The following is a 23,566-nucleotide window of genomic DNA, read 5'->3' as shown; positions in this document are numbered from 1 at the left end:
AGCGGATACCCTTCCAGGCGCAACCCATCTCTGGGAAACATCCATACACACTCATTCACACACATACACTATGGACAATTTAGCCTATCCAATTCACCTCTACCACATGTCTTTGGACTGTGGGGGAAACTGGAGCTCCTGGAGGAAACCCACGTCAACGCGGGGAGTACACGCCAACTGACCCAGCTGAGGCTCAAACCAGCGACCTTCTTGCTGTGAGTCGACAGCACTACCTACAGCCCCACTGCGTCACCATAATTATTATTATTATCACTATTATAATAATACTTATAATAATAAACAATAATAATAAATACATTATAAGGAATAATTATATTAATACATTAGAAAATAAAAGTATTATTAATTATTTATTATCATTATTACTATAACTACTACAATTATCACTCTTATAATAATAATACTAATATTACTTATAATAATAATAATTATAATAACAATGAATACATTATAATAAATAATTTTAATAATATACGTTAGAAAATAATAGTATTAATCATTACTTATTATCATTATTACTATAATAACTACTATTATTACTAATATAATAACACTTATAATAATTAAAATAATAAATATAACAATAAATACATTATAATAAATAATTATAATAGTAAATACGTCAGAAAATAATAGTATTAATAATTATTACTTTTATTAAAAAAAAATCTTAAATATTTATTTACTTATTTATTTATTTAATTTTGCTATAAGTACGCATCTACTTGTTTACATAATTATTTTACAGAGCTATGCTTGATTTTGAAAAAATATATTATATAATAGTTTGTTTATTATTCACGTAATGGACAATGCTTTGGCAAGACTGTGCGAGTGATGCAAATAAAGCTCAATTAATTCAATCAAATACTGAATTGAATTGAATTATCACAACAGATTAATTCAAGTAAATATCTATAGCATGGTTCAAAAACATCAGTATATACAATAAATGACTACAGTATTTTTCATCATATGGTCTCCCATCATAACTGAGTTTCCTTTCCTCGGTTTCAGCTCTCCATCTTTGACATATTCAGACATAGTTATGAATTTAGCTGCCGTCTACTTTAACCATTTGTCTCTTGTTTGTTACTGTAAATATCCGAATCATCTTCAGTGTCATTTACTCCAACTCTCCCTCGTACTCTAGAACTTTCTTGGGGGAAAGGAAATCCTCATCATGGTCCTTTATGTCCTCCATCTTCATCAAATACCTGGCGCCCTCGTTTCCCAGCAGCTCCTCGCCTGCCGCAGGGAGGATGACAAGAGAAAAGGAAGAGAAAAAGAAGAGAAGAAGAAGAGTTACTGATGGAAATGCATGCTGGAGGACTGAGAGGATGTTGATGGAGAGCTGCTGAGTGAGGGTAATATGACACAGAAGTACCATGGTATTACCACCAGTGTTCTTTAGCAGTGCTGTAGTGTTATGTAAACATGAACAAATAGAAATCTGACATTTGCAAATTACATATATAACGTTTATGTTCGGATTTAACATATATAAAATATATACGTCATATATCTGCAACATACACTCACCGGCCACTTTATTAGGTACACCTAATTACACTAATACAAGGTTGGACCCCCTTTGCCTTTAGAACTGCCTTAATCCTTTGTGGCATAGATTGAACAAGGAACTGGAAATATTCCTCAGAGATTTTGCTCCATATTGACATGATGGCATCACACAGTTGCTGCAGATTTGTCGGCTGCACATCCATGATCCGAACCTCCCATTCCACCACATCCCAAAGATGCTCTATTGGATTGAGCTCTGCTGACTGTGGAGGCCATTTGAGTACAGTGAACTCATTGTCATGTTCAAGAAACCAGTTTGAGATGATTCAGGCTTTATGGCATGGTGTGTTATCCTGCTGGAAGTAGCCATCAGAAGATGGGTACACTGTGGTCATAAAGGGATGGACATGGTCAGCAGCAATACTCAGGTAGGTTGTGGCGTTGACATGAGGCTTAATTGGTACTAATGTGCCCAAAGTGTGCCAAGAAAACATCCCCCACACCATTACACCACCAGCACCAGCCTGAACTGTTGATACAAGGCAGGATGGATCCATGCTTTTATGGTGTTGATGCCAAATTCTGACCAGACCATCCGAATGTCTCAACAAAAATCAGACTCATCAGACCAGGCAACGTTTCTCCAATCTTCTATTGTTCAGTTTTGGTGAGCCTGTGTGAATTGCAGCCTCAGTTTCCTGTTCTTAGCTGACAGGAGTGGCACCCAGTGTGGTCTTCTGCTGCTGTAGCCCATCTGCCTCAAGGTTGGACGTGTTGTGTGTTCAGAGATGCTCTTCTGCAGACCTCGGTTGTAACGAGTGGATATTTGAGTTGCTGTTGCCTTTCTATCAGCTGGAACCAGTCTGGCCATTCTCCTCTGACATCAACAAGGCATTTGCGCCCACAAAATTGCCGCTCACTGGATATTTTCTCTTTTTCAGACCATTCTCTGTAAACCCTAGAGATGGTTGTGCGTGAAAATCCCAGTAGATCAGCAGTTTCTGAAATACTCAGAGCAGCCCGTCTGGCACCAACAACCATGCCACCTTCAAAGTCACTTAAATCCCCTTTCTTACCCATTCTGATGCTCGGTTTGAACTGCAGCAGATCGTCTTGACCATGTCTACATGCCCAAATGCATTGAGTTGCTGCCATGTGAATAGCTGATTAATAATTTGTGTGAACAAGCAGTTGGACAAGTGTACCTAATGAAATGGCCAGTGAGTGTATATTTGCAAAAACATATATGTATAGACCTCTAAATGGTGGTGTTAATGAAGTTGTGATCGCATTTGGGAAATTTAGGCAAAATATTGTTGACAAATTCCCAATTGTTTGGATTGTGTTTGGAATCAGATAGATAGATAGATAGATAGATAGATAGATAGATAGATAGATAGATAGATAGATAGATAGATAGATAGATAGATAGATAGATAGATAGATAGATAGATAGATAGATAGATAGATAGATTAGCTAAACTGTTTTATATTTGTTCATATATTAGATTTCTGTATGTCTATGGTAATCATTCAGTTCAGGGGTACGTTCATTCATTTGAGGGGCATGTGCTTGAGCCCTACCTATGCACATGCTTGTTCAGGTCTATGATATAATTATATGTACAGTGGTAATTGCACCATTTTTCTGTACCATGGTACTCTCACAATAATATTTTGAAAGGGAAGATTGGTTTACCGAAAGTGGATGATTATTTGCTGTTGTGAAGTGCGGTAATATTTGTCAGTAATCCCGTCACAAATACTTTTGTATTATCACTAGCATCACATTGAAACAAATGGTGAAAATATTCACATTTGTACTTAAATGTTTGTGCAAAATAACATAAAAATAATAACAATATTATTATTATTATTATTATTATTATTATTATTATTATTATTATTATTATTATTATCATTATTATTATTATTATTATTATTATTATTATTATTATTATCATTATTATATTGTTTATTTGTCTTTAAATAAATTAAAGGACAATTTGCTCAATCTTTGCATTGCCAGTGCCAATCTAGGAAAGATTCTTTAATAATGAACTCCTGTAACGTGATTACTGCTCAAATCTCTTTCATTACAATGTAAAAAAGTAATTAGTATTCACTAATTACTTTTTAAATAACTTCCCCAAAACTGAATGGCGAGTGAGAATGAAAAAATGGAGAGATCTGTGATGGACATTCAGCACCACAACATATCAAAGCCAGTTAATGAGAAACTATTGTGTGTGTGCGCCTTGTACTCCTTACATTACGAGGACCAAATGTCCCCACAGGTATAGCAATACAGGTAAATTTAAATTTGAATTCATTTTTATTTATTTTTTGTTCCCATGAGAAAAACGGCTCGTAAATCACACAGAATGAAGTATTTTGAAAATGTAAAATGTTCCTGTGAGGGTTTAGTTTAGAAGTCGGGGTATAGAATATATAGTCTGTACAGTAGAAATCTAATTACACCTATGGGAAGTCCCCATAAGGATAGCTGTTAAACTATGCGTGTGTGTTTTTTATTATTAACTAAAAATTAGAGACATGACCTTCAAAACACACCGCCTCTTGTGATTTCACACAGCTAACTGCACAATCATAAGTAAAAAGTTTTAATCATTTTAATTGTGTCTATTAAGGTCCTTTTACGAGCCTGTCTCTTGGGAAGTGCTCTTGCAAACAAATATAATTAGTCGAGCAGAAAATGTCATTTTTTTCACTTAATCAACAAACCTTTGTTTAAAAACAATTTAAAATAATAAGGTTGAGCAGGCTTCAGTGGTAGTTAAAAGTTGATATTAAAATATGAAGTGCCTATAAATCTTTGCATGTATATATATATATGTGTGTGTGTGTGTGTGTGTGTAGTAATATGAATATAGCAAAGTATACAGCACACAATGAAAATGAAATGTTAGCAATTGGTTTACACGCAGCAGCCAGGTGAGAGTTTGGATGCATGAGAAATATTTTCAGGACATCAAAAAACACACCTTTAATATCTGTAACTACAAGAGCTGAAACAAACTGCTGTCAATATTATAAAGGCTGATTTTATGTGACATGACTATTAATGGCTGTACAAGAAGTGGTGTGGCAGCTAATACTGTTTGCCAAATGAGGTCATGTTTGAGTAGGTGACATTTTTGGTTTTGCAGCTTGCTTGTTTGATTAGACTTGTATTTTTACAACGGGGTAAGAATGAAGTAAGTGGAAGGGGTCGGCACACTCAACTAAGCTAACGGTGCCATATGATCATTAAGTAGATCACATGAATAAACCAGACCAATAAATAAGAGAAGATAGATAAATAAATAAAGAAATAGAAATAAATAAATAAACAAAAATAAATAAATAAATAAATGTAAAAAATTAAATACATATTTTAAATAATAATAATAATAATAATAATAAACATGTAAATAAACATTAATAAATTATCAAATGGGGTAAGCAAAACAAATATAAATTAGGTTCTCTGTGTGTCTTATCCATGTTGCTTCACAATTTAATGTAAATAACAATGTAAGCAATAATTATTCATGTTAATGCTTTTGATGGATTCTATTAAGTTCACTAAAAACTACATTTATTTAATCAAAAACACAGTAAATATAAAGGTTTTTAAATGTATTTTTGGTTTACGGCTCATTTGTGAGTTTAAGAGTCTTTTAATAATAATTTTGTTAGACATTCCACATATTTTCTACATATTTTAATATTTCAATATTATTGACTGATTGTTGGTTGACTGATTGATTTATTGATTTATTGGTTGGGTGTTTGATGGATTGATTAAATGATTAATTGGTTTAATGACTGACTGACTGCTTGATTGATTGATTGATTGATTGATTGGTTAATTGATTAATCGATTGACTGGTTCGTTTGCTGATTGATTGACTGACCAGTTTACAGATCTGTTGGTTGATTGACTGATTAATTAAATGATTGGTTGGTTGATTGGTTGACTGACTGACTGACTGACTGATTGATTGGTTGATTGACTGATTAATTGACTGATTGCTTGGTTGGTTGGTTTGTTGGTTGGTTAACTAATTACTTGACTGATTGATTTACAGGTTGGTTGGTTGACTGACTGATAAATTAAATGATTGATTGGTTGACTGACTGACTGACTGATTGATTGGTTGATTGAATGATTAATTGACTGATTGCTTAGTTGGTTGGTTGGTTGGTTTGTTGACTAATTGATTAACTGATTGATTTACAGGTTGGTTGGTTGACTGACTGATAAATTAAATGATTGATTGGTTGACTGATTGACTGACTGACTTATTAATTGATTGGCTTATCGAATAAATGATTGATTGGTTGTTTGATTGATTTATTGATTGATGGGTTGATTGACTAACTTATTAATTGGTTGGTTGATTGACTGATTGGTTTATTGATTGATTGACTGATTGGTTGTTTGGTTGACTAATCGATTGACTGACTAATTTACAGATTGGTTGGTCGATTGACTGATTGACTGACTGACTGGTTGGTTGCTTAATTGATTGATTGACTGATTGGTTTATTGATTGATTGACTGATTGGTTGGTTGGTTGACTGACCGATTGACTGACCAATTTACAGATTGGTTGGTCGATTGACTGATTGACTGACTGACTGGTGGGTTTATTAATTGATTGATTGACTGATTGGTTTATTGATTGATTGACTGATTGATTGGTTGGTTGGTTGACTGATCGATTGACTGACCAATTTACAGATTGGTTGGTCGATTGACTGATTGACTGACTGACTGGTTTATTGATTGATTGACTGATTGGTTTATTGATTGATTGACTGATTGATTGATCGAAACACCACTTTTTGTTTCTGGCACATTGAAATCTCAGTAACAAGTTTATAATCACACCACAGTTGCTTTTCCCGGGAGTTTTGCTGAACTAAATTCAAGAAAATCTGTTCTGCTTTGGTCCAAAAATGAAAAAGGAGATGAAGCAGGTTAGTGGGAGAGGATTCAGGAAGAGTTACTGTAAGCATTTTGCAACAGTTAGAAACCTTGAGGAATAAAAGCAGACATATCACACACATGCTAATGTCACATTCATCGTAATTCATCATAAGTGCACCAGACAATGACAATGTGTGTGTTGTGTGTATGTGTGTGTGTTTGAAATGAAGTCACTGACAATGACCACCGCACACAGAAGAAAGAGGGAAAATCATACCTAATGTTAGCTGTGCAATTCCTAGAAAAACCAAGAGGAATCTACTTCAGGATGCTCTTTAAATGCCCAATCTTTGTCTTGTATTCAAATATGTATATGCTAATACCTCAAAAACAGATTGTGATGATGAATACAGAGTTGTTTTTACCTTCATCTTCAGATACATCCAAGATCTCATCAACGGTTTCGGGGAAACTCATACGATGTTTTTCAGTGGTGGTCTGAAATGGAAATGATTATTATAATGTACATAAATATAGTTTATTTTATTTTTAAATCAAATAGATTTTATAGTAGCCATATTCATTGTATTCAATGTTTTAATATATTGTTTGTTGGCTGAGGTTGTTTGGAAATTGTCTAAATTGGGATTTTAGACCATTAAAAAAAGCTGGCTTTGTTTAGACCAGGGGTCTCAAACTCAAAATGGCGGGGGACAATTGACCCTTCGCTAAGCCCCGCTCTCCTTAGTTACTGTTGCTACGCCTGTCAAGCTTTCGTTTTGTTTTACAATGTGTATGCACCGGTGTCAGACATTGCCAAGGATGTAATTAGTCATATTTGGCGAACAGGTGAGATATCCAAGAAAGCCAGACAAAAATTAGTGCAGTATGCATAACAGGGGTATATTCACGACATAATAGGCAACCGATTAGAGAATAATTCAATCAAAATTGAAGCTAGTTTAGCCTAGCCGCCTCATACGCTGACCATTCAACAGCTTAGTTCATGCACAGCAGGAGAGGGCATTTAAAAATAATCTAACAATAATAAATTAAACCTTGATTTCTCTATTTTTAGCCAAAAAGCCTGATAACCCTGCTGAAAAATCCAGCTTAAACCAGCCTAGGCTGGTTGGCTGGTTTTAGCTGGTTGACCAGCCTGGTTTAGAGGGGTTTTGGCCATTTCCAGGCTGGTTTCCAGCTATTTCCAGCCTGGTCTTAGCTGGTCAGGCTGGGAGATGACCAGCTAAAACCAGCTTGACCAGCCTAGGCAGGCTAGGAGCCCAGCCAAAGCCAGCTATGTCCAGCTTAAACCAGGCTGGTCAGGCTGGTTTTAGCTGGATTTAGCTGGTCGTTTTCCAGCCTGACCAGCTAAGACCAGGCTGGAAATAGCTGGAAACCAGCCTGGAAATGGCCAAAACCCCTCTAAACCAGCCTGGTCAACCAGCTAAAACCAGCCAACCAGCCTAGGCTGGTTTAAGCTGGATTTTTCAGCAGGGAAACTATTGTTGTGCAATGAAATATAGCGTTATTAACCGGCGAGGAAACACGCATCGACAGAGCTTTTCATAGAAAGAACAGCCAGAAAAGGGAAATGTGCTGAATATTAGCATCATTGACCCATAACAATGTACAGTAAGTTACCTATTACTGTCAGTATGTTTGTGTTCTCTTTATAAATGAATGAAAAACAGCTGCAGGTAAAGTATATTGATCAGTTTGTGATCATATCTCTGTTTTGTTCTGTTGATTTGTAATTTCAAATATTCGTAGCTTGAAACAGATGAAATATGAAGTTCAGTAAAGTTAGCAACAGATTCGCAGATTCGTATTTTCCGGATCAATAACTCATTAGGACCTATTCGCTATTAGTATGACTAAGTACTATGGTGAAGGCTTAAACGGAGCAGTGCTCATGATATCGAGCGAAAAAAAGAAAGACAGCTGTGAAACTTAACCTGCTTTGTGTTTTTTGTAGGAAACTCACTTTAGATCTGTTTAGGGTAAGAGGTTTGTGAGTTATTGCCGTCTGTCACTGAATGTGTCAGGAACATTCAGTGATAGTTATATTTCAAGCATTACCCGTCACCAGTGATCTGTGGCTGTTTAAATTAGCACTTTTATATTTAAATAGTCATAATAACAATGTCATAAATATTATTATTCTGTCCCAACCAATTGTTGCTTTACTAAAACTTTAGCAGATAGCGCAAGAACAGCAGAAACAATTTGGGTAACTTTACTGAATTTACTGGCAACTGTTCTTCTTAGTATCTTTCTTTTTGTAAAGCTAAAACAAAGAGGGGAAAAGTAAGTATATATTCTTAAACATGTTCAATTCAACCAGCAGTAAAATGTTGATAATTTTCATAGAAATCTCAATACAGATATGAGAAAAATCTATTAAATGAGACTATTTGAATCGAATATTAGCAAAATTAGCATATTTGTTATACCATCAGCATAATGTGTAAGCCATGAAAAAGTGTCTGTTCAACAAAATACATATAAAACCAATAATAATCAGATGACCCTTGAATATTTAAAAAAATAGAGCTTTAGTAAAAATAGAGCACCTGTATGTTAACGTTTAAATCAGGCACAATAAAAATCTGAATGTGCTCGACCGCACACTGAGAGAAAACGAAAGTAAAACTGAAATACAGTATAATATACAGCAGTACTTTAAACATCCAATAGGTGGGGGGTCAAAACCACATGTGGCTATATGCAACAGCACAATAGTGATAAGGGCCAAATCTCGTTATATTTTTGATGTCAGTTGCGGGCCGAAGGGAGGAGGATGGCGGGCCGTAAATGTCCCGCGGGTCATGAGTTTAAGACCCATGGTTTAGACTCATTCGCATACACTAGATTTATGTTTATAAACTTTTTAATGTTTGTTACTTTTTAAAAAGCAAATCATTTACATATTAGATGACCTGAGAGGGAGTCAATAATAATTTATTATTTATATACTTAATAAATATAATATATAATGTACTTACAGTAATATTTGTAATTTATTAAACTTTAATATGCTGTAAGTCCTATTCCTACATAGTCCTACATAGTGTGATTCGAAAAGGCTCTCTTAAGGTAGCTCACTAGATTTAATATAAATTTACAGTGAAAAACATTTCAATTGTAAATACACTGTAAATAATTTACATAAATAATTAACAGTTTCCGTATTTTGTGTTCTCCTTTTATTTACGGTTGTAAATTGCCGAATTCTGATGTTTAAAATTCAACGCCACAGTTTAACAAAGTGCTTTTTGAAACACTTTAATAGTTTGAAAAAATATAATGTATGAGAAATAATAATATATGGATAAATAAGTGTGTAAAACAACAGAAAAATGTACGGGAATCTTATTACAGGGTGTTTGTAGCGAAATATACAACACAAAATTATCACTTTAAACTAATAAAAATGTCAATAAAAGTCATTTTTTCCAACTTTTCAAGGTTAAAAGTTGTTAGAAGAAAGACCAAGGTCTCATAAAGTAATTCAAAAGCATAAATTAAATAAAAAAACATGAACCACAATATATGAAAAACTGCTAATTTAGGGATTTTTTTTACAGTGTAACATGCAGTTAAGCATTTCATTCAGTTTGTACCTAAATATAAACCTTAATGTGAATTGTTTACTCTGAAAGCTGTAACTCACCATAGTGACCGTCTCTTCAGTGACCAGTTTGAGCACATCGATGACTGAAATGTATCCAAGCCGCTTGGCGATGGCAAGAGCAGAGGTGCCGTTCTACAGAAAAATATTAACATATGTCAAAGATCCAGCGCGTTTTTAAAAAGCAATGATGGTGATCGTTTATTATCGGCATGGCTCTTACAGATGTTACTTCATTTGGTTGTGCTCCGTGTTTCAGCAGAAGCGTCACAATGTCGGTGTGACCCTGCTGGGCAGCCTGGTGTAGCGGCGTGTAGCTCATCTAACAAAAACAAGTCAAATAAAGCAAGAAATATCCTGAATGAGATCTTTATAAAGGGTACATATTGTGCTTTTTTTCTAAAAGATGACTTTTGAAAAATCTCAGGTGGCATCGTAAAACACACTGTATGCATTATGTACTATCAGAATTTTCAGGAAATCAGTCGAGCAATAAACTCTCGGGTTTCATTCCAATTAAAGATGTAACTAAATTCTCATGCATTCATTTTCCTTCAGCTTAGTCCCTTTGTTCGTTAGGGGTCGCCACAGCAAAATGAACCGCCAACTTATCCAACATATGCTTTACATAGCGGATGTCCTTCCAGCTGCAACCCAGTACTGGGAAACACCCATACACACATTCATACAATACTGCCAATTTAGTTTTTTCAATTCACCCCAAGGAAACCCACGCAATTACTGGGAAAACATGCAAACTCCACACAGAAATGCCAACTGACCTAGCTGGGGCTCAAACCAGCAACCTTCTTGTTGTGAGGCGATGATGCTACCCACTGTGTCACAGTGTCGCCTTAAATTCTCATGCATTATACTATAAACTCCAGTCAAAAAATTTTCTTTCTTTCACTTTCGTATCTTGTAATTGAACTTAAACAGTCCAATCAAGGCGAAGCGAGCCATCACAAATAAAGGACTAGTGCATGGATGGGCAAACTCGATCCTGGAGGGTCGGTGTCCCTGGATAGTTTTGCTCCAACCCTAATCAAACACACCTGCTTGTAGCTTTCTAGTGATCTTGAAGACACTAATTAGGGTGTTCAGGTGTGTTTGATTAGTGTTGGAGCAAAACTCAAGTTTGCCCATGCCTGGACTAGGGTGTATTTGAGCACTATTAATAATGTATATTAAACCAAATTATGACTTTTACACATTACACCATGTTATAAATGGCCACTTTTTGAGTAAAAGTTAATTATTTAAATGCAAATGAGCTGCTGCTGCTCCACATGACTGATATGGAGAAGTGACTCCGCTTTGTAACTTTGCAGACATTTTTGTATTGCTTGAAACTCTAAATAAACTAAGCTTATTGCATTGTAACTGATAATAAAAAGTAGAAATTATACATTTGATCTCTTCCCAACAGGGAAAACCACCAACAATCAAGAAAGCATGATTATATGGTGTCATGGCTTTGCGATCAAAAAAGTAATTATAATGGAAGTCAATGGGGGCAAAAACAGCCCCCAACATAATGAAAGGGTAGTCAGTTTGCCCAGAGTGTATTGCTGAGTTGTTGTTTTTTAAGATTCCAAAGCATTTTCCCAAAATATGTGACAAAATAAGATTTGTCACCAGAAATCAGTCCAGTTGCTGATACGCAGAGAAAGTTGTGGCCAAATTAAGCCTCAAAATCCCCTCAGAGTGGATGAAAACATCCCCAACAGCACACAAGGGTTAATAAACTGGGTATGAATATCGCCAATTGTGTACTGCACAAAAAAAAGCAATCCAATCCAAAAGCAAAACAACTGAAATAAAGGTCTGACATTGAAAGCGAGTGACTAACTCAAAAGCAGTGTTTATTTACCCTGGTCTTGCAGTTTACGTTGGCCTGTTGCTGCAAGAGAAACTTCACCATCTTGATATTTCCATAATGACAAGCCACGTGAAGCGGAGTGTATCCCATCTGAAGAGAAATCAACAGAGATAATCATCATTCATTATTATCAAGTATATTGTGAAGTATTATGCATGGATTAAAGCGAAAACAATTCCTCAGATTTTTTTTTTTTCAGGCCACATTGCTTTAATCGACACTTTATTTAAATAGCTGAGACTAGCATGATTTAAAGAAGAGATGGCTTAAATTAATTCAATGTATATATTTTATATATTTCATTATTTAACCAGATAAAAACCCATTGAGATCAAGATCTCATTTACAAGGGTGACCTGGCCAAGAGGTCTGCAACACACGACTTATGAAAAAAAAAAAAAAAAAAAAAAAAAAATTATAATAACATTATTAATAATAAATAGAAAATCAATATAGTGTAAAAATACAGTTCAGTTGTTCAGCTTTACCACATTTCAATAAATTAAAAACACATACATTGAGAAATGGACTGTTGTTGTTTGTTAAAAAGGATAAAGCGAAACGATGTCATTGGGATGAGCTCAGACATTTTTAGTTCAGACTGAAGAGTATTCCAGGATGAGGGGGCGGCTAATGGCTCGCTTCCCTATTTCAGTTCGAACCCGGGGAACAGTCAAGTGATAAGATTTACTTAGGGCATACTGGCTAAATGTGCCAGTTTGTGTATTTTAAGAGCTACTGTTAAACAAGTTTGTTAACCTAGCATGTGTTTTAAAAATATATCTGCAAAAATTTATGGTATTTTTGTGCCTTAATAAAGTCAAAAATGCAACACAATTAACATGCTACAGCCAGAAGATTAAAGGGAAGATGCACACATTTCAGGTATACACAACCTGACAAAATTATTGTCGCTTATCCATGTTTTAGGAACAACATATAGTTTTTCTAGTTGATAATTTGGCACCATAAGTGGCTTATATGAAAGGCAAAGGCCTCTAGATTACACTTATTTGACCAAATAAAATATAATCATGTCTTGATTTTGAATGATTTTATTAGGACAGTAAGGTCTGACTTTACTCAGACAAAAGTCTCGTCACAGAACAGAAATAATGTCCAGTATAGAATATGTGGTCATGCTGCAGTGGAAACAGAATGAATATTGTGTCTGACTCCATCATGAGCTGTGAGGACTGCATCCATACATCTCTGCAATGACTCAAATCACTGATTAATAAAGTCATCTGAAATGGCAAAGAAAGCGTTCCTGCAGGACTCCAGGAGTTCATCAAGACTCTTTGGATTCATCTTCAATGCCTCCTCCTTCATCTTACCCCAGACATGCTCAATAATGTTCATATCTGGTGACTAGGCTAGCCAATCTCGGAGCGCCTTCTTTGCTTTCAGGAACTTTACTAAATATAGTCATGGAACATGATCTTTACTTAATATTCTAATGTTTTTGGCATATTCAATGTATTTTTGGATATTGCCAAAAAGCAGCATCAGACTGCTGTTGTGCACCAGGATCACATTTATTTCTCTGTATACTGCATAGACTTTTTTATAAAAATATATTTGCAGGTCACACTTTATTTTGATGGTCCGTTTGATGAATTTAAGTTACATTGCATCTACATGCCAACTAATTCTCATTAGATTATAAGACTGTTAGGTTAGGGTAATGGTTAGTGTAAGTTGACATGTACTTGTAAAGGTTCTTATAGTCAGCTTAATGCCTGTTGAAGGAGCAGTATCAGCAGATATTAAGCAGACAGTCTACTAACACTCAAATGGACCATCAAAACAAAGTGTTACCGGTTTGTCTCTACCTGTCACTTTTCTAAATGAATTCAGTTGTTAAATGTGGTTGTTAATCTCCTAAATAACAGAACTGTGTACAGCATTATGCCTTAAAATAAACAGATCGACTTTATTTATCTGCAGTGTTAACTTGGTCTTTTCATGTGCTACAGAAAAAGCATAGTAAAAGAGGTGAGTTTTTACCCGTGTGGCAGCATAGACAGATGCTCCATGTTTCACTAGTATATCAGCAATCCCAACATGCCCTTCCTGAGCCACAAGATGAAGAGGAGTCAGACCGCTCTGAGGAGAGAGGACAGATACAGTCATGGACTTACAACAAAATACTACTGTACAGGTATGTAGCAATGCTAAATCCCTGTATCATTTCATCTTGTCATTAAGAATTCTAATTCAGAAATTGAGAAAGGAATTGGGTTTTCATTGTTCATTTGCAATACAACATTTTAAAAACATTGTAAAATAAACATTTAGGCATCCAATTTTATTGGCATGACCCGGAACTGGGGCGACGTGGTGGCTCAATGGTTAGCAATGTCGCCTCACAGCAAGAAGGTCGCTGGTTCGAGTCCCAGCTGGGCCAGTTGGCATTTCTTTGTGAAGTTTGCATGTTCTCCTCGTGTTGCCGTGCACATGCGCTATAGGTGTATTGAACAAACTAAATTGCCCATAGTGTGTGTGTGTGTGTGTGTGTGAGTGAATGAGTGTGTATGGGTGTTTCCCAATACTGGGTTGCAGCTGGAAGGGCATTCACTGTGTAAAACATATGCTGGATAAGTTGGCGTTCATTCCGCTGTGGTGACCCCTGATGAATAAAGAGACTAAGCTGAAGGAAAATGAATGAAGATGTTAATTATTATGTTAACTGTCTCATTTTGTCTTTAACTACAGTAGCAGTACTTGATTACTTTGATTACAGTGGAATACCACTAATTCCTAATATGCAGTACTGTACGTTACTGCAAAAGTTTACCCACAATGCAGTGCAAATTACAGTAGTGAACTGTAAGGAATGTAGCATTTTGAAACATATGCTGGACTAGTTGGCGGTTCATTCCGCTGTGGCGACTTCTGATAAATCAGAGACTAAGCCAAAGGAAATTGGATGAATAAATGACCTGGAAATGGTTGGGTCTTGGGTTGCCAAGTCTATGTAAAAACAATCCCCCCTCCCATAGTTTCATCAAAACTATCCCAACAAAGGCTAAATCCATAGCCAAACTGAATTCCCCATAAATGTATTATTAGTATATTATTAATTGTATTATTATTTGTGTCATTTGGATAAATATCAGTATACTTTAAATGAACTTGCCACTGTATTTTCCATTTTAGTTTGGTAACTGAATATCCAAAAATAGATTTGTGCTTTAGGCTTTTTCACATTTCCCATTTTCAATTTGAACATGAAATCGAAAGCACGAAACACAAGAAAGCTGGATCTGTTTTAACGTCCCCATTCTTTAACTCATTTCACATATGTGAGATTTCAATGCTAATTTGACCACTGAACTAGAAAGTGTCCCTGGTTTGCATCTCAGAAATCTGGTCACCCGATTATACGCTGTAGTTTTCCTAAAAATTGTAACATCAAATGTGAAAATAATGCCCCACAAAAAAAAAAAATAAATACTATAGTAACTTATAGTAAATACTATAGTGTATTTAAACCATACTATAGTAAAGATCTTGAATGAATCTGTAATTCTAAGTTGCTATGCTAACAGCTTAGTTTAATAGAAACTATAGGGTATATTAGGCAACAATAAACACTAGTTTACGCTAGTAAAAACTAAAGTATACTAGAGTATTTTTATTACAGTTTATCAGTTCACTATAGTTAATCCTACAGTGTGTAAATACTATAATATATACAGTATACTTACTTATTCCCAGGGCTGTTTATATCGAAGTTGATATTTAGCCACACCATATTGGTGTTTCATAACGTCTAGTTTTTATGGGGTGGGTTGTTAACCCAATGCTCAACCCCCAACCTGGAGGACCAGGATATACACACATACAGTACACTACGGACAATTTACCCTACCCAATTCACATAAAACACATGTCTTTGGACTGTGGGGAAAACTGGAGCACCCGGAGGAAACCCACGCCAACACAGAGAGAATGTGCAAACTCCACACAGAAACGCTAACTGGCCCGGCTGGGACTCGAACCAGCGATCTTCTTGCTGTGAGGCAACAGTGCTACCCACTGCGCCACCATGTCGCCAAAATATATACAGTATAATACACTTAATTGCTATGGCAGGGTTAAAAACACTATAATATTATTTACTATAAATTACAAGTATTTTGTAAGATGAGCATTTTGCTGTCATGCAAACACTGCTATTTACCGTATTTAATATTAATCAACATTGTTTTGGTTGGTTTAAGAATTGACATTGGGTTTGGAGTTGGGGAAACTGAGCTTACCTTATTTCCCAGGTTTACATTGGCCTGCTTGGAGATGAGCAGTAACACCATGTCAGGTTGACCCTCTTGGGAGGCGAGGTGTAAAGGTGTGACCCCTTGCAGAGACTCAGCATTGGCAGACGCCCCGTGCTGCAGTAAACTGCTCGCCACCTCCGCCTGGTTCTGTTTGGACGCAATGTGGAGCGGAGTATAGCCATTCTGACAAGAGGAGTAAAAAAATCAGTTCATGATTTAATGCATTTGAACACAACTCAACATAATGATTAAAGCAACACTCCACTTTTGGATAACACTTTATAATAATTGCACACTATAAATCCTTTATTAAGCATTAGCAAATAGTTAATTGATTATCTGTACTGCATTTGGTAAGCAGTTTATAAAGGTGTTTTTGACTTATATGTAGGGTTGGGTATCGTTTGGGGGTATTTCGATCGTTTGGGGGTGCTAAATCGATACTTATAAAACGATATCGGTGCCAAAACGATGCCCAAACCGATACTTTTGAGCCACAAAATTATGGTTGATGACTCAAAAATAATGTATTTAACAAAATATTTAAAAATAATTTTAATAGAGCAATATAATTAAAGTTTAAAGTAAACATTAATTCATATTTTATATATTCGAATTACGTTAATATATTTCCTTTGATCATTTGTTGGTTAGCATGAATTTAAGATTTGCATTATGAAATTACATTAGCTTGCTGCTATCCAGTGGAAAGGCTGTCATCAAAATACTGAACTCCTTTTTTCTAGGGTTGGGGCTTGTGACTGTGTTTACTAGGCGGTGGGCGGCGAGTGAGGGCGCGGTGGCATCGATCCAGTTTAACATGCCCACCTTTGAAGCTGACTTTTAGCAGCTTTGGTAACCAGGATTTGAAAAAGGAGATCGGATTACTGCCCTCGCATCCCTCTGGAAGACCGACGACCCGCACATTGCATCTTCTGTTTCTGTTCTCCAGATCGTCTATTTTTTTCCAGCGCGGACGCCAGTTTTTCCGCGAGATCAGTAAGTTTCGCGCCGTAGGTGGTCATCGCATCCTCGGAGTCTGAAACGCTGGATTCTACCTCAGTAATTCGCGTGTCCAGAGTCCCAATTTTTGAGGAGCATTCCTCAAGTTTCTTAAGAACAGGGTCGATTTTCTTTTCAAATGAGCTTTCGACACCTTTAAGCACCTCTGTTGATATTCTTTATACCAAGCTGTCGGTCTCAGCTCGGCTCAGCAACGGCGAGGCCTGGTCCGCCATGATCGTTGTCCGACTGTCCTCCTGAGGCGATTTAATCTCCGTCGATTTAGAGGATTTCGCCGACAGATTCAACTTCTTTTGAGTAGTGGGCATGATCTAATGTCTATTCACAAGATCTTAAAGTATATGCCGTTGTATGCCTTATTTAAAATACAAAAAATATACCACTGAGCTGCGGAGACCAAGTGTTGAGCTGCTACTCCGCCATTACCGTCACGTGACTCCCCGACTGTGTTTACATGGTTATCAGTAATCTAATCATTTGCCTTAATCTGAATAATAATCTGACAACAATAAGATTAAGGTGTTTACACGAGTTAAATGTTCCTCACATAATCCCGTCTTACATGTTATAGTACATAGATCAATTAACGTCATTGCGTCACAACGCTATCCATGTTTCCTCCAGAGTTTCATGTCATTTCAGGTGTTCAATTTTTTTTTTTTCGACTTTAACTGCAATTTCACTTTCATTCAGGAACATTTCATTCATGCCCCCATGACAAACAGGTATTTGATGCGAGCATTAAGTAAAGACTGGTGGAATTTGATACCGCACGTTGAATGGAAAGAAAAAAACTCAGCATTTTGCGACGCAGGTGTCTGTGGTCCTTTAAGGTAATCAAAAATAACTGTTTATAATGTGGTCTAGACTCTTAATCAGAGTATTGTCTAATTCATATTAAAATCGGAGCATTGGTGTCCATGTACGTACATGATGTCGCAAGCTTTCAGAGACAGTGCATTCCTCTGCCTTTAAGCAAAGTCCCTTTAAGGCAAGTCATTTCACTCGGCGGCCATCTTTGAAACACTTCTCGGGCAGTATGCTCGGGTATTCTGTCTGAATGGGGAAACATCAAATTCTCCAAAACGACTTGCCAATGTTACGATTACATTTCATATTATGAATAACCAATTAAATTATACAACAACTGTCTATTTAGTTTCATTTCTAAATGTTCGCATCACACAAAATCTGCAGAAACTCATGTATGGTCCAAGCCCCTTCCCCAGAGAATTGTCATTCTATAGTGATTGCTGATTGGCTTCTATACTAGAAGGCGGGCTTTATTCATCATATAGTGTTTGCTGATTGGCTCCTGTACAAGAAGGCGTGGCTTCATGCGCCATATTGACAGTTACACTTTTCCCCATTCAAAAGTATACGAGTGACACGTCTTGTATATTCTATAGTCTTTGCTTTAAATTGATTCCATGAGCCCTCAAATGTGTCATTAAGTTTGACGTATTTCCCCCTTACACGCAACTTTTGTAAAGCATCTGCTTCACGGTACTGTGTCAGAACCCTTGCTTGTAAAATACGCTCTAGAACGCTTAGTTTAAGCAAATTTGATGAACGCGATCATGCGTGTTGATCGGAAGAGAGTCGCTCTTGCTCACCGAATGCGCTGTACTGCGTGCGTTCGTTCCCTAAGCAATAAGAACAAAAGCCTGACATCTCCTGTCCGTATTCCTCAAAGTTATTTAGAATTAAATGTTTAAAGATGGTGTGACAATGCGTACTTATGTGTGCCTTTGATGCACCCCTTGATGCTTCTTACGTCCTTGTCGCAGCACCAGTGGCACCGAAATTCATATGCTGATTCGGTCTGGTGCATACCAGTTACAAAGGTACCGGTGCTATAAACACCGGGTTTCGGTACCCAATCCTACTTATAAGCACATGTACAATAAGGGATTTTCAAAGCCTAAATAGTCCTGGATGAAAACTGGATGAAGTCGAGTTAATAAAGCATTTATTAACATTAAAGTAACTATTATCATATGCCTGAATAATAAGATATATAAACGTCATTTATTTACTCATTTTGAATGATCTTAAAAAACACCAATTATTCTTAAATAACTGCTTTATAAATAATGCAATACTTCATTTAGCAATGAAAAATCAATCATTACCAAAGTATAAAAACACATGGCTTATAAGTCAAGAATACAGCATTTGTAGCTGTATTTATAAACTGCTTACTGAGATCTATAAATGTAGAGTTAATGCTTAACAAATAATGAATTAACTATTTGCCAATGCTTCATGATTCATAGTGTGTAATAAAATGTTTCCCACTTTTTTGGGGGTAAAATAGGCAAATTTTACAGCTCCACTAGAGGTAAACAAGTAACTTTGACCCTTTTTGAATCCATTCAGCCGATCTCCGGGTCTGTCAGGAGCAGTTTTAGCTTAGCTTAGCATAGATCATTGAATCGGATTAGACCATTAGCATTTCATTCAAAAAGGTAAAAACATTTTTTCCAGGCTGATATGGCTAGGAATGCTCCTATATACTACTACTATATGCCATTATGGCCAAATAATCAGTGAACTTTGCTGCCATACTATGTAAAAATGATTGGCGGTTCATTCTGCTGTGGCGAAACCTGATAATTCAGGAACTAAGCCAAAAAGAAAATAAATAAATTAATGATATACCTGAATTGGATGAACTAAAATGGCCATAGTGTTTGAAACAAAGGCAAGAGTAATTGGCGGTTCCTTTCACTGTGGAAATAAGCTGTATAAGAGTGATTAAGTGAGTCAGATTGATAATAGTGTCATACCCGAGCAGCGCTGTGTGGTGATCCTCCTTTGCTGAGTAAAAGATTGACCACATCTAGATTGTTATGATGGACAGCCACATGCAGCGGCGTGAGTCCAACCTGCAGAGGAGAATTCCTCCTAAATCACTGTCCTCAATAATACATCATAAATGAAAATACAAGAATAAAACAATGGTACTGTAAAAAGCGATTAGTTAATTTACTTCGAAAAAGTGAGTAAACCTGTTGCCTTAAAAGCAACAAGTTGATTTTACCTTCAAAAAGTCAGTAAAGCCATTGACTTAACTTTTATAATTATGTACATAGTTTGTTTACTTAATATTTATAAGGCAACAAGTCTACTCTCTTTTTTTAAAGTAAAGTCAACTAATCGACTCAACTCAGTCAACTTAGACTCAATCACTCGACTCAGTCAACTTAGGTGTCTGAATTTCATTCGGTTCACACTCGTGATTAAATCTGAATCATACTTTTCCGGCAGCGTTTGGGTTTGCTCCTCTCTCCAGAAGCAGAACTGCCACGTCCACCTTTCCGTATTTGGCTGCAACATGAAGAGGAGTGAAGCCTTTCTGCAGGACACCAAAGAGAGAGACTGTCAGTACACAAGCAGAACTAATACACTGCTCTTGGTTAGCGCTCAGGCTTGTGACCGTATCAATTTTTCTACTTGTGATTAATTGCTTAATCTTTTATCCTAATATATCCGCTATTATCATGTTACTGATCGAAGCTGCAAAAAAGGTTACTTCAATAGGCATAATAACTAAAAATACTGATACCACAAAAAAACTTGCTGACTTAAATTTGTTTGTTGAATCAAATAACCAAAAAGAGATCATTGAAAAGAAATGGCTGACTTTCTCCTCAACCGCAAAACAATTATTCATAGTTTAACATTTACATGAAGTTATGCATCTTTCTGAGAATATGTTTGGCAACCTTTTATTTTTGTTGTGGTTAATTTGTTATTGTTATGTATATATGTATATATATATGTGTGTATTTATGTGTATATCAATTGTGTGCATGTGTATCTATACATATCTATCTATCTATCTATCTATCTATCTATCTATCTATCTATCTATCTATCTATCTATCTATCTATCTATAGATCTAGATAGATAGATAGATAGATAGACAGACAGACAGACAGACAGACAGACAGACAGACAGACAGACAGACAGACAGACAGACAGATAGATAGATAGATAGATAGATAGATAGATAGATAGATAGATAGATAGATAGATAGATACAGTAGATAGATAGATAGACAGACAGACAGACAGACAGACAGACAGACAGACAGACAGACAGACAGACAGACAGACAGACAGACAGACAGATAGATAGATAGATAGATAGACAGATAGATAGATAGATAGATAGATAGATAGATAGATAGATAGATAGATAGATAGATAGATACAGTAGATAGATAGATAGATAGATAGACAGACAGACAGACAGACAGACAGACAGACAGACAGACAGACAGACAGACAGACAGACAGACAGACAGACAGACAGATAGATAGATAGATAGATAGATAGATAGATAGATAGATAGATAGATAGATAGATAGATAGATAGATAGATAGATACAGTAGATAGATAGATAGATAGATAGATAGATAGATAGACAGACAGACAGACAGACAGACAGACAGACAGACAGACAGACAGACAGACAGACAGACAGACAGACAGACAGACAGACAGACAGACAGACAGACAGACAGACAGACAGACAGATAGATAGATAGATAGATAGATAGATAGATAGATAGATAGATAGATAGATAGATAGATAGATAGATAGACAGACAGATAACGATATATATATATATGTTTAGATACACACACACAAAAAAAAATATTATCAGACATACTGGGAAAATTTCCTTGCTATGTGAAACATCATTTGGGAAATGTTTAAAAATTCAACAAACAAAAAAATCAAAGGGGGCCGAATAATTCGACTTAATATAAACATACACACAGTTGAAGTCAGAATTATTCGTCCCCCTTTTTTGGATTTTTTAAATATTTTCCAAATGCTGTTTCACAGAGCAAGGCAATTTTCACAGTACGTCTGATAATATTTTTTCTTCTGGAGAAAGTCTTATTTCTTTTATTTTGGCAAGAGTAAAATTAGATTTTAATTTTTTTTATATCTATTTTAAGGTCAATATTATTAGCCCCTTTAAGCTATATTTTTTTCGATAGTCAACAGAACAAACCATCATTATACAATAACTTGCCTATTTACACTAACCTGCCTAGTTAACCTAATTAACCTAGTTAAGCCTTTTCAAGTGTCTTGAAAAACATGTAGTAAAATATTATTTACTGTCATCATGGCAAAAGTAAAATAAATCAGTTATTAGAAATGAGTTATTAAAACTATTATGATAAAAAATGTGTTGAAGAAATCTTCTCTCCGTTAAACAGAAATTGGGGGAAAAAATAAACAGGAGGCTTACATGTATATATATATATATAGTAGTTTTATGCATGTGCATAATCACAATATATTGAATATCGGCATGTGTACCTTGGTCATTTTGGTGAGCTGGGCATTCATGTCCAGGAGGATGCTGGCAGTTTGTGTGTGCCCCTCGCGGGCCGCGATGTGCAGCGGTGTGTGTCCTGCTGTGGTGGTGGAGTTGGAGTTGGCCTTATGCTCCAGCAGCAGCTTCACCATCTCGTTGTGGCCCATGCGGGCGGCACAGTGTAGCGGCGTCTGGTCATCCTGAGGTAAACGTTGAGATCAGTCATTGAACAAAGTGTGTGTATATTTTCACAGTATTTCCTATAATATTTTTTCTTCTGGAGAAAGTCTTATTTGTTTTATTTTGGCTGAAGTAAAAGCAGTTTTTAATTTTTTTAAAACCATTTTAAGATTAATATCATTAGCCCCCTTCAGCCATTTTTTTTTCAATAGGCTACAGAACAAACCATCGTTACACAATTACTTGCCTAATTCACCTAGATAAGCCTTTAAATGTCACTTTAAGCTGAATACTAGTATCTTGAGAAATATCTAGTAATATATTATGCACTGTCATTGTGCCAAAGACAAAATAAATCAGTTATTAGAAATCAGTCTATTATGTTTAGAAATGTATAAAATATATAAAAAATTTAAACGTAACAGGGGGGCTAATAATTCTGACTAACCCTCCTTAATTGTGTCTTTAAATAAAGTGTGACTAATATATTATACCTTGGCTTTGGCATCAACCGGAGCTGCATTTTGCAATAGGAATTCAGCAACTTCACAGTGTCCAGCTCGAGATGCCATATGCAGTGGGGTTTCCACTTTCTACAAACACACAAGCATGCACGTAAATGATCACAGCAAAAACACATCTTCACATGCAGGGCTGTATTTGAACAATCTAAATGGTGTAAAGAGCATGGCGCAGGTTCACTTATGGCATGTCTGAATCCACTTTTG

General features: G+C 35.9%; 1 protein-coding gene across 1 annotated transcript in view; it reads right to left on the bottom strand.

Annotated features, from left to right (window-relative positions):
• Nucleotides 1–23,566, bottom strand: part of ank1a (ankyrin 1, erythrocytic a) — a 316,581-nt gene that overhangs the window by 101,976 nt on the left and 191,039 nt on the right. Inside the window, exons 14-24 of the mRNA XM_056457171.1 lie at nt 22,661–22,858; nt 20,569–20,667; nt 20,099–20,197; nt 16,269–16,466; nt 14,011–14,109; nt 11,992–12,090; nt 10,342–10,440; nt 10,161–10,253; nt 6,910–6,982; nt 6,762–6,782; nt 1,170–1,269 (exon numbers count right to left, since the gene is read on the bottom strand). Coding sequence (XP_056313146.1) covers nt 1,170–1,269; nt 6,762–6,782; nt 6,910–6,982; nt 10,161–10,253; nt 10,342–10,440; nt 11,992–12,090; nt 14,011–14,109; nt 16,269–16,466; nt 20,099–20,197; nt 20,569–20,667; nt 22,661–22,858 — 1,178 coding nt within the window. The remainder of the gene's footprint in view (nt 1–1,169; nt 1,270–6,761; nt 6,783–6,909; nt 6,983–10,160; nt 10,254–10,341; nt 10,441–11,991; nt 12,091–14,010; nt 14,110–16,268; nt 16,467–20,098; nt 20,198–20,568; nt 20,668–22,660; nt 22,859–23,566) is intronic.

Source organism: Danio aesculapii, chromosome 5, assembly GCF_903798145.1.
Source record: "Danio aesculapii chromosome 5, fDanAes4.1, whole genome shotgun sequence".
Taxonomy (NCBI): Eukaryota; Metazoa; Chordata; class Actinopteri; order Cypriniformes; family Danionidae; genus Danio; species Danio aesculapii.
Note: the sequence above shows the minus strand (reverse complement) of the source record. Positions and strands in the feature narration are given on the sequence as shown.